This window comes from Equus caballus, chromosome 11 (assembly GCF_041296265.1).
Source record: "Equus caballus isolate H_3958 breed thoroughbred chromosome 11, TB-T2T, whole genome shotgun sequence".
Classification (NCBI taxonomy): domain Eukaryota; kingdom Metazoa; phylum Chordata; class Mammalia; order Perissodactyla; family Equidae; genus Equus; species Equus caballus.
In genome coordinates, this window is record NC_091694.1 from 59,488,506 (window position 1) to 59,508,402 (window position 19,897).

Sequence of the window (19,897 nt, forward strand, 5' to 3'; positions counted from 1 at the left end):
AACTTCTGTTTTTATTACAGCCAGAAGATACAATTTCTGCATCACCCACCCCACCCAACCCCTGCAGGCCACCAGGGCTACCTATCTCAACAGCATACTGTGAAAGTAGAGGGGTGCCATTCCTGGGACCACTTTCAGTGAATGGCCAGGATGCCAACACAGCTCACAGAGACCAGATTCCATCATGCCCTGAACTCCACTTCTGTTCCCTGAAATCTCTTCTAAACGTTGGGAAAAGACCCAGAGTAATCCGAGATGCAAAACGAGAAAACAGAGCAGCACACCTAGCATAGACCCACCCATGCCACCAAATAACCAAGAACTTTCATCCGCATGTTGGGAAAGGAGGCCTTGCCCACACTGACACCTGCAGAGGTTTTTGCCTTCTCCTTCTTCACGTGCGACAGAGACATACCATCTTACCCTCCTTGATGCTGAGAAAATACACTGAGCCAGTCAGGAGACCTGCAGCCCAGTCATTAGAAAACCACTTAATGTGAGATGAAAGAAACAAGACTATCCAGAAAGAGCATTCGTTTCCTCCTAACTACCAAATACAGTCAACTCCCCACTGTTTGTGCAGCAGGCCAATCCCTTGGCTCCAGCCCTTCCATGAGGAGGAAGCAGACAAGATCTGCCCCTAGGCCTGCCTTTTCCCCAGGGGCCAGCCCTGCCCAGGTGTACAGAACCAGATCACACAGTAGCGAGAGACTCTCGAGACCCTCAAACCAGAGCAGCCGAGGGGCTGAAAGCCCCTTAGTAACTGTAACTCGATGTAGCCCAAGGGCATTGTTGTCTGGGCTGCCAAAAGCTGAGAACAGAGGATAGATGTAAGATCTCACTCAGCCCAAGGGCACCCACGCTACCCGTGGCCAAGCGCTGTTGCATCTGTACCCAGCGCACTCTGGCAAGGGGCAGGGGAGCGCTTCCACTACTCACAGCCATGGTAGGAGGCCGGCGAGCCCCCAGCCTTGCCATACTCCTGCTCCGAGTAGCTGGTGGAGAGGTTGGGCTGGCTGGAGCCACGGCCGAAGGTGATCTGGTTGCTGCCCATGCCGGTGGCGACCTGGGCCATGCGCTCTTTGGTTTTGAGAGCCTGGGCCCTCTCAGCCTTCAGACGCTCCTCATCCTTGAGGAGGGCCACCAGCTGCTTTGACTTCTCACGCACGTTGATGCCCTGGTCCTTGCCATCACGGTCGATATACTGGAAGTCCTTCAGGGTCTGGATGGCGAAGATGTTCTCGCGGCACTGCTGGGCCACGCGCTCGGAGCCGGTCTTGATGAGGTAGTCCAGCAGCGTCAGCGCCTTGTACACATGCCGCCAGTTCTTGCCATGGTCATTGAGCCGCTTCCACACCATGCTCATGATCTCTGAGAAGGCCACCACATTGTAGGTCAGGTCAGCGATCTCAGTCATCAGAGAGCTGGAAGGGCCCCATGGGTCATTGGAAGTGGCTTCTCGGACTTTTATTTCAGCTTCTGAGTAATTGTTCACAATGTTTTTCATCTGGCGTCTGATAGACGAGGTCGTCATCTTTAATTTTCTTTGTTACAAATGTAAAGCCCTTCAAAGAGAGAAAATTTCCTGTCCTGGGCAAGATCACACCATGCAAAGTTCAGTCTCTAACACATCTGGAGCAAGATCCCTGACAGTCATTTCCTCCGTGGGAGCCTCAGGTCCAGGAAGCCGGAAGCCATGACCTAGAGAAAGAAAGAGAAGCACTCACTGCGCCATCAGCTCCTCCAAGACAGAAGGAGGCTCTGGCTTAGACATTTTGTGAACAGAGGCATTGAGGTCTGTCAAGGGGCAGTGAGTGAACACACTCCAGCCTCCCTAGGATGAGAGAGAGTCCAACTTTCTTTCAAGACTAAGATAAGCTCAATATTACAAGTTAATAATGAATAAAATTTTAAAAGTAAATAAAATGTAAACTCAACTTTAAGCCATTGGAAGAGAAGTAAACAGTATGACTATTGTTCTGTTTTCAAAACACTTCCTCTGGAATGGCTCTTCTATGGATTGTATTTTCACTGCGTGGCAAAAGCCAGCTACAAAAGAATCATAAAGTTTGGAAAGGTCAGTCCTAACAGATTTTACATTACCTCTGGGAGCAAGAAAGCCTCTCATTTCAGTATATCGTAACCCAAAAATGCCTATCTACACCTTTAAAATTGCTTCACCTTGGGCTTTGGTCCACCATGATTCTAAGATTCTAGCTGCCCAGGGAATTCTCTGTGAGCACTGCTTTTCTCCCGACTTTTTGTAAAAGTTTCCAACTATTCTTCTAGAGCACGGGTAAGGCCCTCCACTGGGCTTTCAAAAGTCTCCAGCACCTGGCCTGAGCTGTATCACACACCCTTAGAAATAATCTGGTTCTGGCCCAATCCCCTCATTTCACAGAGGAGAAAACTGAGGCTCAGGGTTACACATTAGCTGGTCCACTCAGCCCTACAAGCACGAACACTTCCACCCGTCTCTCCAGAGCAGAAACACTGTCCGAGCTCAAGTGAAGTCCACGTCTCCAAGAGTGGGCTCTGCTCCACGAGTTTGGGGACCCCCATATGGCTTGCTTACCAATGAGCACCCAGCACCTAGCGCTGTGCCTGACACAGATATAAATGTTACTGAATAGATTTATGAAACAGATTAAAAACTGTGTCCCTGTCCTGAGGAAGGCCACAGTCTGGCAGGGGACAGAGGTGAGCACAGGGGATCTAAGGATGCAAAGCTAGAACAACCAACCTAGCTGGCTGTTGGGATTGCAAACACAGGCACAAAAAGGACTTTCTGCCAGAAATAACCCTCAGTATGGTCTTCAAAGCTGAGGAGACCTGAGCAGGTGGAAGGGAAGTGGTGACACAGGTTATTCCTCAAGGTGAGAAAACAGGCCCAGAAGACGCCAGGGACTGCCGAAGATAGGGCAGCACAGCTGGGGTCTGGCCACACTACCCACTGTCCTACCATCCCCCACCCACATCCCCAGCTATTGCCTGCTGGGCTCGTCTGGCCTGTGAAGCAGCTGTGGCAGCCTCACGCCAGGCTGTCCCACGTAACGCTTACGAAACCTTCTGGGGAATGATTATTCTTCCCACGGTACAGATGAGGAACTTGAGGCCTGGAGTTATGAGGTCAGCTGACTAAGGTCAACCAGCTAGGACCGTCCTCTCTCCTCTTGCAGGGGTCCTTACTCTCCAAGCTGCTGCGCTGCTTCTGCTAGAAAAACAACGGACAGCTCCCACCTTCCTCACATATAGCCTCAGACAGGCAACGGACACATCAAAAGAAAAAGTAAAAAAAAGGTGTCAGGAGCAGGAAAAGCAACAGGAAACGCAATGATCACTCATCACATGTACCCATACAAATAAGAAAAAGGCAGCTCATAAAATTTCATCCTGGTGACAATCAATACATGTGCTCCAGCCAAAAGGGCCTTCTCTCCACCCTCAAATACACCAAGAACTCTGCCTCCAGCTGAAACCACAGGAGGGGCTTCAGCTGAAGGCAGGCCTATTCTGCCTCTCCACTGATCTGGCCAGCTCTCACAAATCCTCCAAAGCTGTAGAAGGACCAGGGATAAAAACTTTCACAGTGACCCACACATTCAATTTAATTAGGTTTTTCATTCACTGCTAGCAGAGGTGGGATGTGCCTGAAAAGGAAAAAAGAACACTTTGATTTTTAATGAGCATCTCCCAGCTTAAAGTGCAAATATTTGTCAAAATCAGTAGTAACATTTGGATGGACACAATGCCCAGGGGCCTTACGATGTGCCAGGGACCACCAGGCACTTCCATTTGTCATTCCATTTGATGCACAGCAGGTGTGACTGTCCTGCTTCTTGGAGAAGCAGGGAGAGCTGGGATCCAACACTGAAGAAACCCTGGGGCACCTTCCTCCAGGTCAGGAAGCAGCATCGATTAAGCAAGAGAGCAAATGGTCCTGCTAAAAAGGCCTCAAACAGTTGAAAATATAACGACAAAACCCACCATTTCCTGAGGGAGAAATGATGTGCTAGGCTCTGCTGCCCCTCCTCTAGCCTGGCTGCCTTGGGGAGTGGACCAGAACGGCTGGACTCGGTGTCCTCCGAAGGGAGAAGCAGAGGAGAGGGCCCAGGTACCTCTGGGCAAAGGCTGGGAAAGGAATGCCAAACAATTTAGAAAGAGGGGCTGTAGACCAAGGTGGGGGCTTTCTCTAACAGGCTCAACTTGTAAAGATATCTGTTGGCAGTCTCTTTGAAACATTTAGGCTTCAAGAAGGAAAAAGCTAATGAAATATTTGTTATAGTCAGAAAAGACATGTAAAGTCTATATTAATTTGAACGGCTGCCTGCTATTTTCTTAAAAGCTATAGACAAGAACAGCTTTCAGGACAGGCAAATGGTGAGAAGGGTGAGATCTGAGAATGAGAAATTCATGACAGGACAAAGGACAGCAAATGTGCCTTCGAGAAACCATTTTCAAAGTCAACTGAGTTACACACCTCACCTGAGACTTTGCAGACGGGAACTGCCAATTCCAGCCATGAGAGAACCTGGCCACAGGAGGGGGGGCTGCAAAACCACAGCAGTGACAGCCTGGGCACAAGATGTCCCAGGTTGCTCCACTTAAAGATGTGGACCTCTGTGGCTCAGTTGCGCCTGCCTATGTGGACCTCAGACCTAGCTTTTCCCATTTTAAACCTCTCCCCCTCAACCTCAGGATTTAGCTGTAAACACTTAAACCTTTCCCCTCCCAGCAAAAATCCACCAGGCGCTCCCTCCTAAAAGCAAGCCCCAAACACACACCATCCTCAAGTAGACATCCTGTTATTTCTAGAACCTGAGTTTTGTTTCGTTCTCACTCCTTTTTGAATAGTTTGCACGCTCCACTTTCCAAACTTTCCTTCTCAATTTGCCAGTTTTCTTCCGCTTCCAGCTTGCTGAGCCTGAACTAATGCACATGCAAAAGCAACTAAAACAGGAGCATTTGTTACCTTCTGGGCTCTTCACTCAAGTCTGGGGAACTGTGGTCAGTTCACAAACATCCAATCGTTTATTAAGGACCTCCAAGCCAGATATGGGGAAGACGTGGGTGAGGGGGAGGAGGAGGTTGTCAAAATAGGGAGGAAAAACAAACTTTGCTAAACGTTTAGACCAAGATAGCCCCAAAAAAAAGTAGGAGGACTCGTTTTCAAAAGCTAAACACTGACAGCTAAAGGGACAAACACCATTAGAACATCAGTAACTAGAAATGCCTTTAGAAATCTAGTTCTACTGCCAGATATTACTTAGAACTACTTTACGGTAAGTGGTAAATGAAGCACATGAGTTTGTATAATCGGTACAACTTTAAATATTTTTGAATGGAGACAGCAAAAAGACTTCAAGTTGAGATTTACTATTCAAGGCAAACAAATCTTTCTGCACCTGCCAAAGCAGCTGGAACAGGAGCCAGAGGACATCCACTTATTTTCCTGAATGAGGTGAGCAGGGACTCCCAACCACCACAACCTCCACCATACCTCCCCACTCCAGCCTCAGCCTTGAAGAGCCTGTTTTGAAACTGTACTAATTAAAAATTCACTTTAAGAATCAAGGTTTCTGGGGCCAGCCCTGTAGCCGAGTGGTTGAGTTCTCGCGCTCCACTTCAGCGGCCCAGGGGTTTGCCGGTTTGGATCCTGGGTGCAGACATGGCACTGCTTATCAAGCCATGCTGAGGTGGCGTCCCACATAGCACAACCACAAGGACCTACAGCTAGAATGTGAAACTAGGTACTGGGGGGCTTTGGGGAGGAGGAGAAGAAGAAGGAAGAAAAAAAAAAGATTGGCAACAGATGTTAGCTCAGCTGCCAATCTTTAAAAAAAAAAAATTAAAAAGAAAAAAGAATCAGTGTTTCTGATGCACATGAGAAAACCACTGGTAGCCACACCGAGTCAATAAAATCAAACCACGGGCAAAGAAACTGAACATATCAGCTGGCCTGGAAAGTCTCACCGTGGCCAATATACATTTCTGTTGGGACTCCCAAAAGGCCTTTGGGAGCTTCGGAGACTCCACATCAAAGCCAGTCTGTTCAGTATGAAAGGGGACTCTCACTTTTCTACAGTCAGTCCCCAGTACTAGGGAAAGTTCTTTAAGCCAAAGAATATTTCATGTCCAGCATTGTTTCTGCCTGTGCAATACCCATATCCCCTTATCTCAGAAAGAGCCTCCGTCTTTGGTGGGGGAAGCGGCCAGGAGTAGGCCCAGCCCAGCCCAGCCCAGGTCCAGTTAATCAGAGCACCATGGGCCCCCAGCCATGGTGGCTAGATCAGGGGCGGGTTGACAATCCAGACCGGGCCACCAGAGACCTCTCTGGACGGGCCCTGAAACTACTGGGAAAGCAGCAGGGTTGGTAGGGGCTGGAAGCCACCACAGAGCCAGGGTTTACCTAAGTCTGAAGCCTACACAGAAGCAAGCAAGGAGCCAAGAGATGGAGAAGGAGCAAGACAGGACATCATTTGAACCTCTAGGTCCACCTACGCCTGAAGCCATTTACCCTCTGCACTCCTCAGCTGCATGAGCCAATGCGGTCATTGTGTAACCCACAGCAGTGTGTGCTTTCGTCATTTGTAACAGCAAGCCCCGTGCAACAAGTACCCTGAGAGGAAGAAAGCCAGCAACAGCCAAACAACAAACATATAGAGCCTGGGCCTACGCAGAGCCTCAGGTAGAAGTGCAGGGACGCCAACCAGGCTCTCCTCACTCACGCCTGACCCACAGCCCCAGGCTGACCAAGGAGCTGCGTCCTTCCCAGGGAGGCTCATCACTCCTCAAAATGCAGGCACCCCAGTCAAAGCCTGGGATCATCGCTCTTTGTCGAGAGTGGCTTATAATGGTGACAACAGAGTAACAGCTGGATCACTACATCTGCAGGGGACAAGCTGGGGAAGAAAAATTCTGGCGTATTTGAAACACAATCAAAATTCGAAACACAGTGGAGACTGGAAATAGATTGAAGAAAACAGCAAATAGAAAAAACCTAAACAAACAAAAAATTCCAAGGCTAGAGTGATGCCCCTGGAGGCAAGAAAAATTCCATAAAAATGTGCTCTAAGGGCCTGCAGAGCTGGGTGGGGACATTCCTTCCAAACCTAGAGTTCCCAGTCATAGGAGAAGAGGAGGCTTCCCATGGTTCCCAGCAGCCCAGGCGGGTCCCTGGTCAAAGCCATGAGTCTCTCAGCCACTGTGCTTCTGTGACAGCAAGGCGTGGGGGCCAGGTCCTATCCATCGTGGTCTACCCCAAATCCCTCACCAAATCCCTAAGGCGATTTTGATAGTGGCTTTTCAGGGATCAGGGATCATTATCAGGGATCAAGACCAGCTATAAGGGAACAGCAACAATTGTCTCTCCCTCCTCCCAAAACCTAACAGTCACAGGTCAACCAACGCTGACTGCGACAATCCACGCAAAATCAACAAACAGTACTGGGCGAATTGAAGATCTTCACTCCAGACAGCAGCTCAATCTATCCGTGTCTGGCAGTCTCCAGCGACTTCACATGTACTCCATTTTTCTCAAGGCAGATGACAGGAAGAGCTGTGGGAAGGGTAGATAAACCAGAATCTCCTGGGCAGACTGTTCAAAACTCCAGACACACAGTAAATTGGGGGCAGCCCTGAGGGGATGTGACACCTGTACAAGCCCCCATAGTGATTTCTAGGCATCCTGAAGTGAGTGCCAGGGGGTCACCGTATGATTCACACAAACACTAAGTGTGTGAACTACTTTGCAAGCCTTGATTAGCTGGCTCTAGTTTCCCTGTGCGTACGGACCATGAGTTTGGAAATATCTCCATCTTCCTGCTGGGGAAAAGGGTACCACAGCCATCACAAGGAGGCTCAGTAAAGGGGTGGCTGAGACCGCAGCTCATGTGACCAAACTGAGCTGGCTCTCCAGAAGACAACGGTCCAGTTAGGACAATATGGACAGTGCCACATTCTTTTCCACAGTAATCATTTCAGCCTAAAGAGAAAGGACTATTATGACTGCATCAGCCAAGCCAGCAATAACTTAGAGCCTAAGAACTACTGCTCACGCAGAGGGGAGAAGTGAAAAGGGAAAAAACCCTTTACTTTATAAACACCAGAAAAACAGTGAGTTACAGCCCAAAAAAGAAATGTCCTCTTCACTAACTGAACATGGGCTGGAAGTATGCCAATGAATGCTTGTTGGGTAGAGCAGTCAAATTTTATATCACTATCCAAAAAGCAGCTTAGAAAAAAACTTGGATTCACATACTTAAAGAATTTCGAGGGAAACAAACGTTTTAGATGACCTCTAGATGATAAAGCAGGTAAAGTTAAACTGCCCATGCACTCTCCTCTCTCCCTTCTAGGGGAGGAAAGTCAGCAAACCTCCCACCAAATGGGGAGAAGGCCCCGCCCCCATGCTGGCCAACAAGGCCCTTCAGGAGAGGCAGGAGGGCCTCCTGCAGAGAGCCACCTGGGGAGCTCCCCCAGGATCTGACAGTCACTGGAACAAGCACAGGAGAGCTCCAATCAGATGTCAGACAGCCTCCCATGACTTTATGTGTCCTTAATTTTTCTAAAAGCAGAAATCAAGTACTGAAAACAGACATGAGGAATTTCCTTTTTCTTTACCTATGTGCCCTGAGCATTTAGTCTCTGGGAAGAGCGGCCTGTGGGTGCAGATTACATAGGTGCTGAAATGCAGTCATTTTTAAAGATTGTGTGAAGCAAGGACCCACGTTAGGAAACAGGGTTCTGGCCATTCTGGCTGCACCCTGGCCATCTGACATGGTCACTTAGCCTCACTCCCTGATCCAGGAAGCGGGGGTGTGACAAGCTGCACCTCCCTCACAGGGTCGAGGATCAATCAAACACCCTGGCAAGTGGACCTAGGGCATGCAGAAACGTGGAAAGGAAAAAGAGAATTCTTAATGCTCCCCCACCTCTCTTCTGCTCCTCAAACTAGTTTAATCACGGACAGCATTCTTAAAAAGTCATGCCGAAAAGCAAACAGAGTGGTGTGGTAGAGCGCACAGAATCAGGAGCTGGGAAACCAGAGATCTGGATCCAGCACCGTGACCACTCTGCAGCACCAGGCAAGCCAGTGACCAGACTCCTTGCTTCTAAAATGATGGGATAGACCAGTCGCTCTCCCCAAAATCTTCAAGTCCCAAGGTTCCCTTTCTAACAAATGGCTCAATTTCCTGCCGTCTCTATGGTGTCACAGGGGAGCTCAAGCTTGCGACCACCCTTAGCCACAAGTCAGTGACTGAAGGGCTAGAATTCCAGCCACAAGCCTAGCAGTGGATGTTTCTCTTGGCCTGTGGGGTTCCATGGTCGGCAAAAGGGTAGGGCTTCCCGTAGGCCTTTGGAAGTATGAAGAGCAGCCCTCAGAACTCTTCCTTCCTCCAAGGAAGGCAGCTTGTGTGTGACCCCTGGGCCAGAGTCTCCATTTCCGACACGCTGTGACTCTGCTACTAGAAATACCCACTAACGGCAGATGGCAATGCCACCCAAAGACTGGGAACCACAGAATGGGGGCATTTGACGGCTTCACATATCTACCCCACCCCATGGGGCAGGCCCAGCTATGGATTACCATTTGATCAGTACAATTTTCCAGCTTGAGACATTTGAAAAAAATGCAGAGCTGCATGGGAAAATTTAGAATTCCCATGATTTCATGCTTAATTTAGAGCTGGCTGGTTGCTGCGGTGGCGCTAAGTGCTGGGCTGTCGCCATCTCTCAGGAGCCAGGGAGAGAGTGGCAGCAAAGGGAGGGTGAGCCGTGGATCTTGTGGCCAGGACCCCACAGACCTGGTCTGAGGCACAGCAGTGACCTAAGACTTTTCTCAAAAGGAGCTCAAGATGCTTGCCAAGAGGAACTCTGCGGGTAAGGAACAGGTATTTCCACATTGTGTAGGCACAAACCAAAGCCATGACAAAAATGAGTGGTTTGCTCACCTCTGCCCTTGAACCAGCAGTTGTGGGAGGTCATGTCTGACTCTCTCGACGGTGGCTGTGAAGAACAAGGCAGATTTCCGCAGGCAGTTAAGGGAGTTACTTCTATGGACTTCAGGTAGGGGCGGCTGATGCCTGCTGGCCAGACAACTCACAGGTGGGACCTTGGTCCCTACCCCACCCTAAATAGCATGGGATGGGGCAGCCAGAGACCAGAGGACAGGCTCACCTCAGCACTAGGTTAAAGGATATGCCAAATTATCCTACATTTGGGCCCTGGGGAAGGCCACGTCCTGAAGGTTAATTCTTTATGTGCCACTCACGTGCTGCACTCTCTTTTCCAGTCTCTTCCTTATTACTGAAACAATCTGCTGTCACCTCAGAGAAACTCATGTGCCAAACTGGCCCTTGCCTCCCACTCTACCAACCTGCTGTCTCCTCTGCCTGCCATCCTTCCCCATGACTGTCACTAGACTGCTCTTTCTTGTCATTTTAGACCGCAGTTTAAACATCACCTCCTCAGAACCACCAGTCACTCTATCAAGTCACCAGTTTTCATTTTCGGCAGAGCCCCTCTCTCTATGGCACATTTTCTTGCCTATGCACCTGTTTGTTTGTTTATCTCCTATGCCCCTCATGCCGTCTATGAAAGCAGGGCCCTGCCTGTCTTCACTGCTATCTCCTCAGTGCCTAGAACAGAGCCTGGCACACAGTGAGTGCTCAATAAACATTTGATGAGTGAATGAACACAAAGGCAAAAAATAAGAAAATTTTAAAAAATCATCCCTAATCCCATCTACTCAGACCACCAGAATTAAGAGTTTGGGAGCTGTTCTCTCAGTTTCTGTTTCCCTTTTGGGCTCTATCACTTGAGTTAAAAACAGCTGCTATACTCCAATTACTGACTGCCTGCCCAACGATGAACTTTGAAGACAGGAACTGTCATACCTGGTGCTTAATGAATGCTCACCACAACGCAGGAACAGCCACCACTGAAGCCTGGGCCCCACAGGGCAGCACATGTGTCTCAGGGCAGAGACGACTCAATGTGCCCGAGAGCCTGGGCTCTGGAGCAAAGCCAGCCAGCCTTGGGCAGCATGTAAGTGCTAAAATGGCTATTTCTTGGGGCTGGCCTGGTGGCGTAGTGGTTAAGTTCACACACTCTGCTTGGGTGGCCCAGGGTTCTCAGGTTCAGATCCTGGGCACAGACCTACATACCACTCATCAAGCCACGCTGTGATGGCATCCCGCATATGAAATAGAGGAAGGTTGGCACAGATGTTAGCTCAGGGCTCATCTTCCTCAAAAAAACAAAGAAAGAAAGAAAATGGATATTCCTTATTCTGACCACATGGATCGACATTCTGCCTTTCCAGCTGGGTGACCTGAGCAAGCTGATGTGCTCTCCTGAGCCTCTATGTCTCCACCTCTCAAATGCAGGTACCGACAGCTGCTGCTCAGGGTTGCTGTGAGGAGGTGCCTAGAGAGGGACAGCAAATAATAGGTGCCCAAATATCTGCTTCCTCTCTGGCCGTGCCAAAGTGAGAACGTCTATAAAGATGTTTCTCAGCATGTCCCTGAGGCCCACTCTACGAGGACTTCCAAGGCAGAAGATGAGAGCCCACAGAAGCGCCTCCGTGACAAACATGCTGGGCTGAAACCACCTAGCGGTTTGGTAGGCACTCTTATCCACAAGCATCTCCTTCCTGACCATACAGACAACCTGTCAGACACAGTGACCAGTGCCTGCTCTTCTCCTTTGCAGCTGGTACTTGGAAGAAAGGTCTCAGATGTGCTAACTCTTTGATACTAGTAATCATAATAGAATAAACTAAGAATAGTAACAGGAAAAGAGGCTCTCTAAATAGAATCTATGCATACTAACTGAACTCTGACTATACGCCAGGCACGTTCTAAGGACTTCACACACGTCTACTCACTGAATCTTCCTAAGAATGCTACAGGGAGTTATTATTATTATTATTATCCTCATTTTATTTTATGACTATTATTATTATTATTATTTTTTTTGAGGAAGATCAGCCCTGAGCTAACATCTGCTGCCAATCCTCCTCTTTTTGCTGAGGAAAACTGGCCCTGAGCTAACATCCATGCCCATCTTCCTCCACTTTATATGCGAGACGCCTGCCACAGCATGGCTTGACAAACAGTATGTAGGTCCACACCTGGAATCCGAACCACGAACCCCAGGGCACCGAATGTGCGAACTTAACCGCTGTGCCACAGGGCTGGCCCCATCCTCATTTTATAGACGAAGTTGAGGCACAGAGAGGTTACATAACTGGCCCAAACTATAGTGCCAGCAAGTGGCAGGATGAGGATCTGAACCCAGACCTCCAGCTTTTGATCCCATTCTCTTAATCCCTATTCTTATTCCATTTGACTTCAGACAAATCTAGTGCTCAAAGTCATGAGAACAATGAATTTTCTCTTGCTGAATCTGCAGGCCAAGAAAGGTCCCTCTTCTCTAGATGTTTAAGGGGCCAGAAGATGGCAGAGAAGCAACTATTTTCCTACGGCAGTTCAGCTGGCCAGAGGAGATCCTTCCCCAGGCAGCTCACCACGCCAAGCGAACAGGGGCAAAGACGCTGGAACTGGAAGGGCCTCAGAACTGGTCCCATGCGGACACCAAGGCCCAGAGTGGTTTAGCGCTTACCAGGATCAGAGCCTGGCATTCCCAGCTCCTTCCAGCACAGTCAGCAAAAGGAAAATGGTTTTAATGCTCTTCAAAGAAAGCTTAACCTTGAAATGTGTGCGCTTTTACAGATTGGCAATACAATGAAATCAGGCAAGGTGGAAGTCTGAAATACCACAGAGACTCCAAAACTATTTTTAAAAAATTGTTCTTCAGAACTCACATCCTTAAGCAATGCTGTCTCTCTGGCTATAACCACGTCTTCTACTAAATCAGTTACACCAACTTTAACAACTTGAGAAGTCTGCATTATTCCTCTGAAATGGCTGTTGTCATCTGAAATACCACTCAGAAAAAAACAGGTCTCAATGCTGAAAGGTAAACTTCCTTTTTTCGTACAGAGTAAAATATTATTTCTCTCCTTCCTCCTCTGCTGGAGACATTCCCAGTGTTTTATTTACTCTGCAACACTGACTGGATACATCAGGAGGAAATGTTCCTTCTAACTCGTAAATGTCAAGAGTCTGCCCTAGAAAAGACCTAAGGCAACCCTAATGTCTTCCTGCTGCTCCTCGGTTTTCGTAAATTTTTATTATGTACTGTTGGCTGCATATAAAAGAGTAAGTGCAAATCATACGTGAGGCACAAACAAAATGAGCCCCTGTGACCCGAGGTCCCCTCAAGGCCTAGAGCACGACCATGTGCCCACCCAGGAGGTCCTTCCCCTCGCCCCCACCCCAGCTCCAGGCAAACAGCTCAGGTTCTGGATTCTTCAGCCCCTTGCTTTTCAAAAAAGAAAATAATTTTACCACATATGTTGTAAAACTAAATAATATATGATCTTCCACAACCTGCTTTTGTCACTCAATACTATGCTTCTGGGACTCATCCATGCTGCTACGTACAGCTGGCTGTGGTTCATCCATTTTCACTGCTGCATAATATTTGCCTATGTTCATATTTAACAATTTATCCACTCATTCTGCTGTCAATGGACATCTGGATTATTTCCAGATTTTTGCTATCATGAATAATGCTAGTATGTGCAGTGTGTCTCCTGGGACACATGCACCAAGTTTTTCTAGAGTATGTTCCTATGAGTAGAACTGTTCATTCATAGGGTATACAAATGTTCTCTGTGCTAAATTTTTAAACTAGTTTTGCTGACGTGTTTTATAACATCATTTTAGCACTACTGCACGAAGTCATGTTAATGGTTTAGTTGCTACTAGATTCCACAAGAACTTGTCTCACACTCAGTGTGCAAAAAACAATGCCAACAGTCACAAGGATTTAGGGAAGCTCAAGTCTGGGCTTCTGGTCTGGACTAGGGGGACAACAATCACACAGGGCAACAAAAGCAGATTCCAAACTGGGTGCTCCAGGCAGCGCATGAAAAGATCAGGACAGGCTGTAAGATGTCAAGTGTACCTGAGGAAATGCCGATGAAGAATAAGAGGGACGAGCAAGTGTAGCAGGGAAAGGAGGCCACTCGGGCAGAGAGCAAGGTGTGTGGGAGTGCATGGTCTTCAGGCTGCAGGTACAGGCTGGCTGAGGCCACACGGTGAGAGCCTCACTCAGCACGCTATGGAATCTGGACACGCCAACTTTGGTTATCCACTTTCAAGATTTTTGCCATCTCCTCCAAATAATAACGGCTAACACTTATAGGGTACTTACCATGTGCCAGGCACTGTCCTAGGAGTTATCTCTTTTAAAATTCTTACTGTAAGCTGCACTATTGTTTAATATTTTTCTTTAAATCAATTTACTTGTAATCTCAAATACCCACTTTAAGTAATACCATATATGAAATCAGGTATCATTGTTATGGCATTTTGGGGGGTAGGGGTCTTTTTGTTTTGTTTTTATTGGGATACAACTCATAATTCAGCATAAAATTCACAATTATTTAAAAACAAAATTTATTTTTAAACATATTTATTTTAAAATTTAATCATTTAAAAATTGTATTTATTTTAAAATTTAAAATTTTATTTTAAAATGAAATTATTTAAAAATAAAATTATAATTCAGCATAAAATTCATTTTAGGGGCCGGCCCCGTGGCTGAGGGGTTAAGTCTGCGCACTCCGCTTTGGCAGCCCAGGGTTTCACCGGTTCGGATCCTGGGCATGGACATGGCACCGCTCATCAGGCCATGTTGAGGCGGCGTCTCACATGCCACAACTAGAAGGACCCACAACTAAAATATACAACCATGTACTGATGGGATTTGGGGAGAAAAAGGAAAAATAAATAAATAAATAAAAATAAAAAATTCATTTTAAAGTGTACAATTCACACTTAACAATTTAGTATATTCACAATGTTGTACACTCACCACCACTATCTAATTCCAGAACATTTTCATCACCCCCAAAGAGAACCCCTGGATCTATGAGCAGTCACTCCTCACGCCTCCTTTCCCTCAGGCCCTGGCAGTCACTCATCTACTTTCTGTCTCTATGGATTTGCCTATTCTGGACATTTCACATAGGTGGGACCATACATAGCCTTTTGTGTCTGGTTTCTTTCACTTAGCATATTTTAAAGGTTCACCCAGATTGCATTATCTATCATACTTCATTCCTTTTCTATGGCTGAATAATTTTCCACCATATGGATATGCCACATTTTATTGATCCACTTAGCAGCTGGAGGACATATGGGTTCTTTCCATTTTTTTGGCTATTATGAATACTGCTGTTATGAACATCTGTACAAGTTTTTGTGTGGATATGTTTTCAGCTTTCCCGGGTATGTACTGAGGAGTGGAATTGCTGGGTCACATGGTAACTCTATATTTAACTTTATGGTATTTTTAAGATAAAGAACTATTAAAATGAGTAACATTCAACTGCGTACCACTTAACATTATTTTAGGAAATACCACTAAAGGCAAAGCTACTGAAGTTGGTCTTTGTTTTGTTTGGGAGCAGAGTAGTGATCTGTCAGAATGGTATTTCTGCAATCCTGATCAAGCAGCAGCAGGGGGAGAGGACTGTGGGAGACGGGAGGAAGATGAAGTTAGGCCACACCAGAGGCGATGCGAGGAGACTAGGGCCTGAATCCGTGCAGCAGGGGAATGGGAACAGGCCAGAGAGGACATAAACACAGAGCGGGAAAATCAACCCTGGACAGTGACGTGCCGGCATGGGCGGGGCAGGCAGGCGAGGGAGCAGCCAGGAGGACAGAAGCACCTTTAACAGAGCGTAAAGATGAGGAGGGTGTGCAGGTTTCAGGAGAAGGAAAGAGGCAGAATAAGCAGTTTTATTTCAGACAAATGTAGCTGAAAGTGCTGGCAAGACAGACACGGAGAACGGATATGGCCAAGTGGCAGCTGGTGCCTAGGGCGGGGAGGGGTGCTGGGGCTGGCATGTTCCCCTGGGAGGAGAGGAACCAAGGAGAGCAGAGGAGTATGGGGACGAGGATGCAAGTCAGAAGGAGGCAAGTGGCCATCAGCAAATTTCAAGAAGGGCCAGAAGCGGGCGGAGACACAGGAAACCATCCAGTGCACGGAGTGGAGAGCAGAGAGGTTTCGGGGAGTAATGCTAATCCACAGAGACACATGGGGCCGGCCCAGTGGCGCAGTGGTTAAGTGCACACATTCCACTTCAGTGGCCCGGGGTTCGCCGGTTCGGATCCCAGGTGCAGATATGGCACCGCTTGGCAAGCCATGCTGTGGTAGGCATCCCACGTATAAAGTAGAGGAAGATGGACATGGATGTTAGCTCAGGGCCAGTCTTCCTCAGCAAAAAGAGGAGGATTAGCAGCAGATGTTAGCTCAGGGCCAATCTTCCTCAAAAGAAACCCAAAAAACAAAAAACAGGGACACAGAAGAGTCCAGAGGAGATAGCAAGAGACCTGCCTTCAAGTACCATGTATGGCAGCAGGTAGCTGAGACAGCTGTGCCCTCTCCTAATTACACCAACAAATGGCTCAAATGCCCTTGCGGGGAAGGCCACAGGGAACCTCTCAGACTTGCTGCACCGTGGCCCATACCTCTTTGGCCACCTCCCTGTCTCAGGACAAATCTGAATCCATCACCCCCAACTCCCCGGCCTGCCTCCAATTCCCCTTCCCTCCAGGGATCCTCTGCTGGAGGACCCACCACCTGCTGCCTGGCTGGGCGAGCCAGAGGCCTTGGAGCCTGCCTGGGAAGCTTCCGGTTCTCCCTCCACCTCTCCCTCCTTCCTCCCACGACCTCTGGACTGCAGGCTCTCAGGGGACAGAGGCTCCAACTGTCTCCACACTGCTTCTGCCTCATAGGGCCTGGCACAGCGCCTGGCACACATCTGCTATAGGAATGAATGACTCCACAGGCACCGAGTACAACCCCCACCTGCTTGCGCACCACCCCCACCATCTCTCTGCCCCTTCCCACACCCTCACCACGCTTCCAAATCAAGGACCTGCAAATGCTCTTATGGAATATAAAACACGGCCTATCAATATTGTTACAGTTTAAAAATAACAACTTGGTAGAGTGGAAAGATGGCTGCTCTCCCTACCGCTTTTCTTTTCCTTTTTCTTTTTTTGCTGAGGAAGATTCACCCTAAGCTAACATCTACTGCCAATCTTCCTCTTTTGTATGTGAGCCACCACCACAGCATGGCCACTAACAGACAAGTGGTGTAGGTCTGCGCCCAGGAACTGAACCCAGGCCGCCAAAGCGGAGCACAATTAACTTTACCACTAGGCCACCAGGGCTGGCCCCGCCATACCACTTTTTAGTCGCCTGGACAAATCTCAGTTTCCTCCTCTGGAAAATGGAAATGGTGAGCTGCGAGCCCCACACAGTAACAGACCTGAGTTGTGTGAACTGGGGTGAAACATTTTACTTCTACGACAGGCTCCAGGTTTGCCCACATGCTTCTGACTGACCCTCACCAGGCCCCACTGGTCCCCTTACCACTCTCCCCAAAAGAAAAGCAGAACAGGAGCAAGCTGACATTCCAGGTTGGGGGGCATTTCTGAGTCAATTTCACACTAAATTTAACAAGCAGAAACAAACAGTAGCTTGCATACCACATAATTTTTTTAATTCTTAAAAGATTAGAAGTATGCTGCCAAATGTCAAAACACAAAAGCCAAAAAGAAATTAAAGCACTTCTTTTCCTTTTGGTTTTATCTCCATTAGCCAAATGCTTTGTTCAAACAAGGTTTCCACTGCCATTGTCCTCCTTTGTTTAGAAAAATAATAATAAAGGGGTGCACGTCCAGCACTGATGACTGAGTGTGCATGCAGATCTGCCCAGTTTCTCCAGTGCCCAGAAAATGCACCAGCTTAGAAATTCGTTGTGCCAGAGGCTGAGGAAGAACTGTTTACATGCCTAAGAATATTCAACCGGCCACGTCAATGCCACCAACCTCCTCCTCCTTCAGCTACCCCGGGGATGACCAGACCGTGAGAACAGGGCAGTCCTTCAGCACATTTCTGCTTCACAAGGAAAACATGAACCAAAGGCCTGGGGAAGGCCAGGGCCTATTCCCTCAGTGACCACAGGCTCCGCCGCTGCTTGTCAAACTCACCAAGGTGACAGCTGTAATGTACTAAGTGTCTATTATGTGCTACAAATCTGCAAAGCAGGCATTTTACAGATGAGAAGAGAGAGGGTGAGGAACACAGAGCAAGTCGCAGAGCTGGGGTGAGGTCTGTGCTCCCTCTACGCCTGTGAAAACCTAGATGAGTCCAGTCCTAACCTAGGCCAATTTAACTTTACTCCATGAGGCTGCCCTCTTCCTCTCCAACATCATCACACACTTCCTACGCCGCTCCTTGGAAGAGTCAAGGTATTTCCACCAACCAGCTTTCAAGGTCCACCCATCAGTTCCAGGTAATTTCTAACCTAGAACTCCCACCTTACTAATGAGCCCTTTCCAGAGTGACCTTTCAACACAGAATCATCTCCTGGGGCCCGGGAATGCCCAATTCTCTTTTCTGTAGCAATCTGTTCCATTCACAAGTATTTCCAGTTCACCACCTTCTGGGCCTGTGATAGAAATGCATTTTCCCACCCCCTCCGAAGTCAGTCACGGCACAGGGCAATAAAATGTGACAGAAATGATGTGTGTCACTTTCTGTCGAACACTTTAAAAGCCACTGTGCAATTCTCCACATTCCCTTCCCAATGTGCTGGTGAGGGTGGAAGCCTATGTCAAGATGGAGCCTCCTTATCCGTCCAAGAGAAAGGAAGACGTGTCCACACACAAACTCACACTCCAATGTTCACAGCAACATTACTCATAGCAACCAAAAAGTGGAAACAGCTTTGTCCCTCAACAGATGTATGGGTGAACAAAATGTGGTGTGTCTATAACATGGAATATCATTCAGTCTTAAAAAGGAATGAAGTAAAGATATATGCTACAACATGACGACTTTGAAAACATGCTGAGTGAAAGAAGCCAGACACAAAAGGACACACATTGTACAATTCCACTTACATGAAGTGTCCAGAACAGGCAAATCCAGAGACAGAAAGTATAGTAGACGGACAGTTGCCAGAAGCTGGGGGACAAGGTGGGGGATGACTGCTTAATGGGTAAGGGGTTTCTCTGCAGGGTGATGAAATGTCCTAAAATAAGACTATGATGATGGTTGCACAACTCTAAATATACTAAAAGCTATTGAACTGTATATTCGAACAAGTGAATTTTATTGCATGGTACACAAATTATATATCAATAAAGCTGTTAATAACAACCAAAAAAAGATGGTGCCTCCATCAGCCTGCGTCCATGAACGATTACAACGACCACACACCGGACACGTAGCATGAGCAAGAAATAAGCCTTTGCTGTGCTGAGCCACTGAAACGCGAGGGGCTGGGTGCTTTCACAGCATCAAGCAGCCCATGCTCATACAGACTCAAACACATCCATACTACTGTATGTTTCTGTTGAAAACGTGTCTGCGGCCAATTACTTAAATTCCGGGAAGGACGCCAAGGTTGTGGTTCTGTCCCAGTAGGAACCAGACGCTGTCCCAAGGCCACAGTCTGAATCTTTAAACACAGAAAATGGAGTGGGAGGTACTTAAAGAATCTGGTTAGATCAGAATAATTTCTAGCCTGAAAAAATACCTACAATTCATAACACATTGAACCAAACTTCCAAAAATATAAAGAGCTCACAGAAACTGAGAAATAAGCAACCAATAACCCAAGAGAAAAATGGGAAAACTGTCCACAGGAAAATATAAATGGTCCTTAAACATATGACAACATGATCAGCGCACATTTCAGAAAAACGCAAATTAAAACTATATTGAGATACTCTTTACACGT

At 47.6% G+C, this 19,897-nt stretch overlaps 1 protein-coding gene across 23 annotated transcripts in view; it reads right to left on the bottom strand.

The window, feature by feature from the left end:
* Positions 1–19,897, bottom strand: part of EPN2 (epsin 2) — a 79,191-nt gene that overhangs the window by 41,168 nt on the left and 18,126 nt on the right. For 12 of the 23 annotated variants that reach the window (XR_011423095.1, XR_011423097.1, XR_011423094.1 and 9 more), the window contains one exon: positions 940–1,701. The exons of 2 other annotated variants lie outside the window; for them this stretch is intronic. Coding sequence is in view for 17 of the 21 variants with exons in the window: in XM_023653626.2 (XP_023509394.1) it covers positions 940–1,534 (595 nt within the window). In the remaining 4 variants the exon portion in view is untranslated. Of the gene's footprint in view, positions 1–939; positions 1,702–1,938; positions 2,050–2,743; positions 2,828–9,953; positions 10,009–19,897 lie in introns of those variants that run through there. 9 more of the 23 variants (XR_011423096.1, XM_070226600.1, XM_070226595.1 and 6 more) reach the window with 3 other exon arrangements.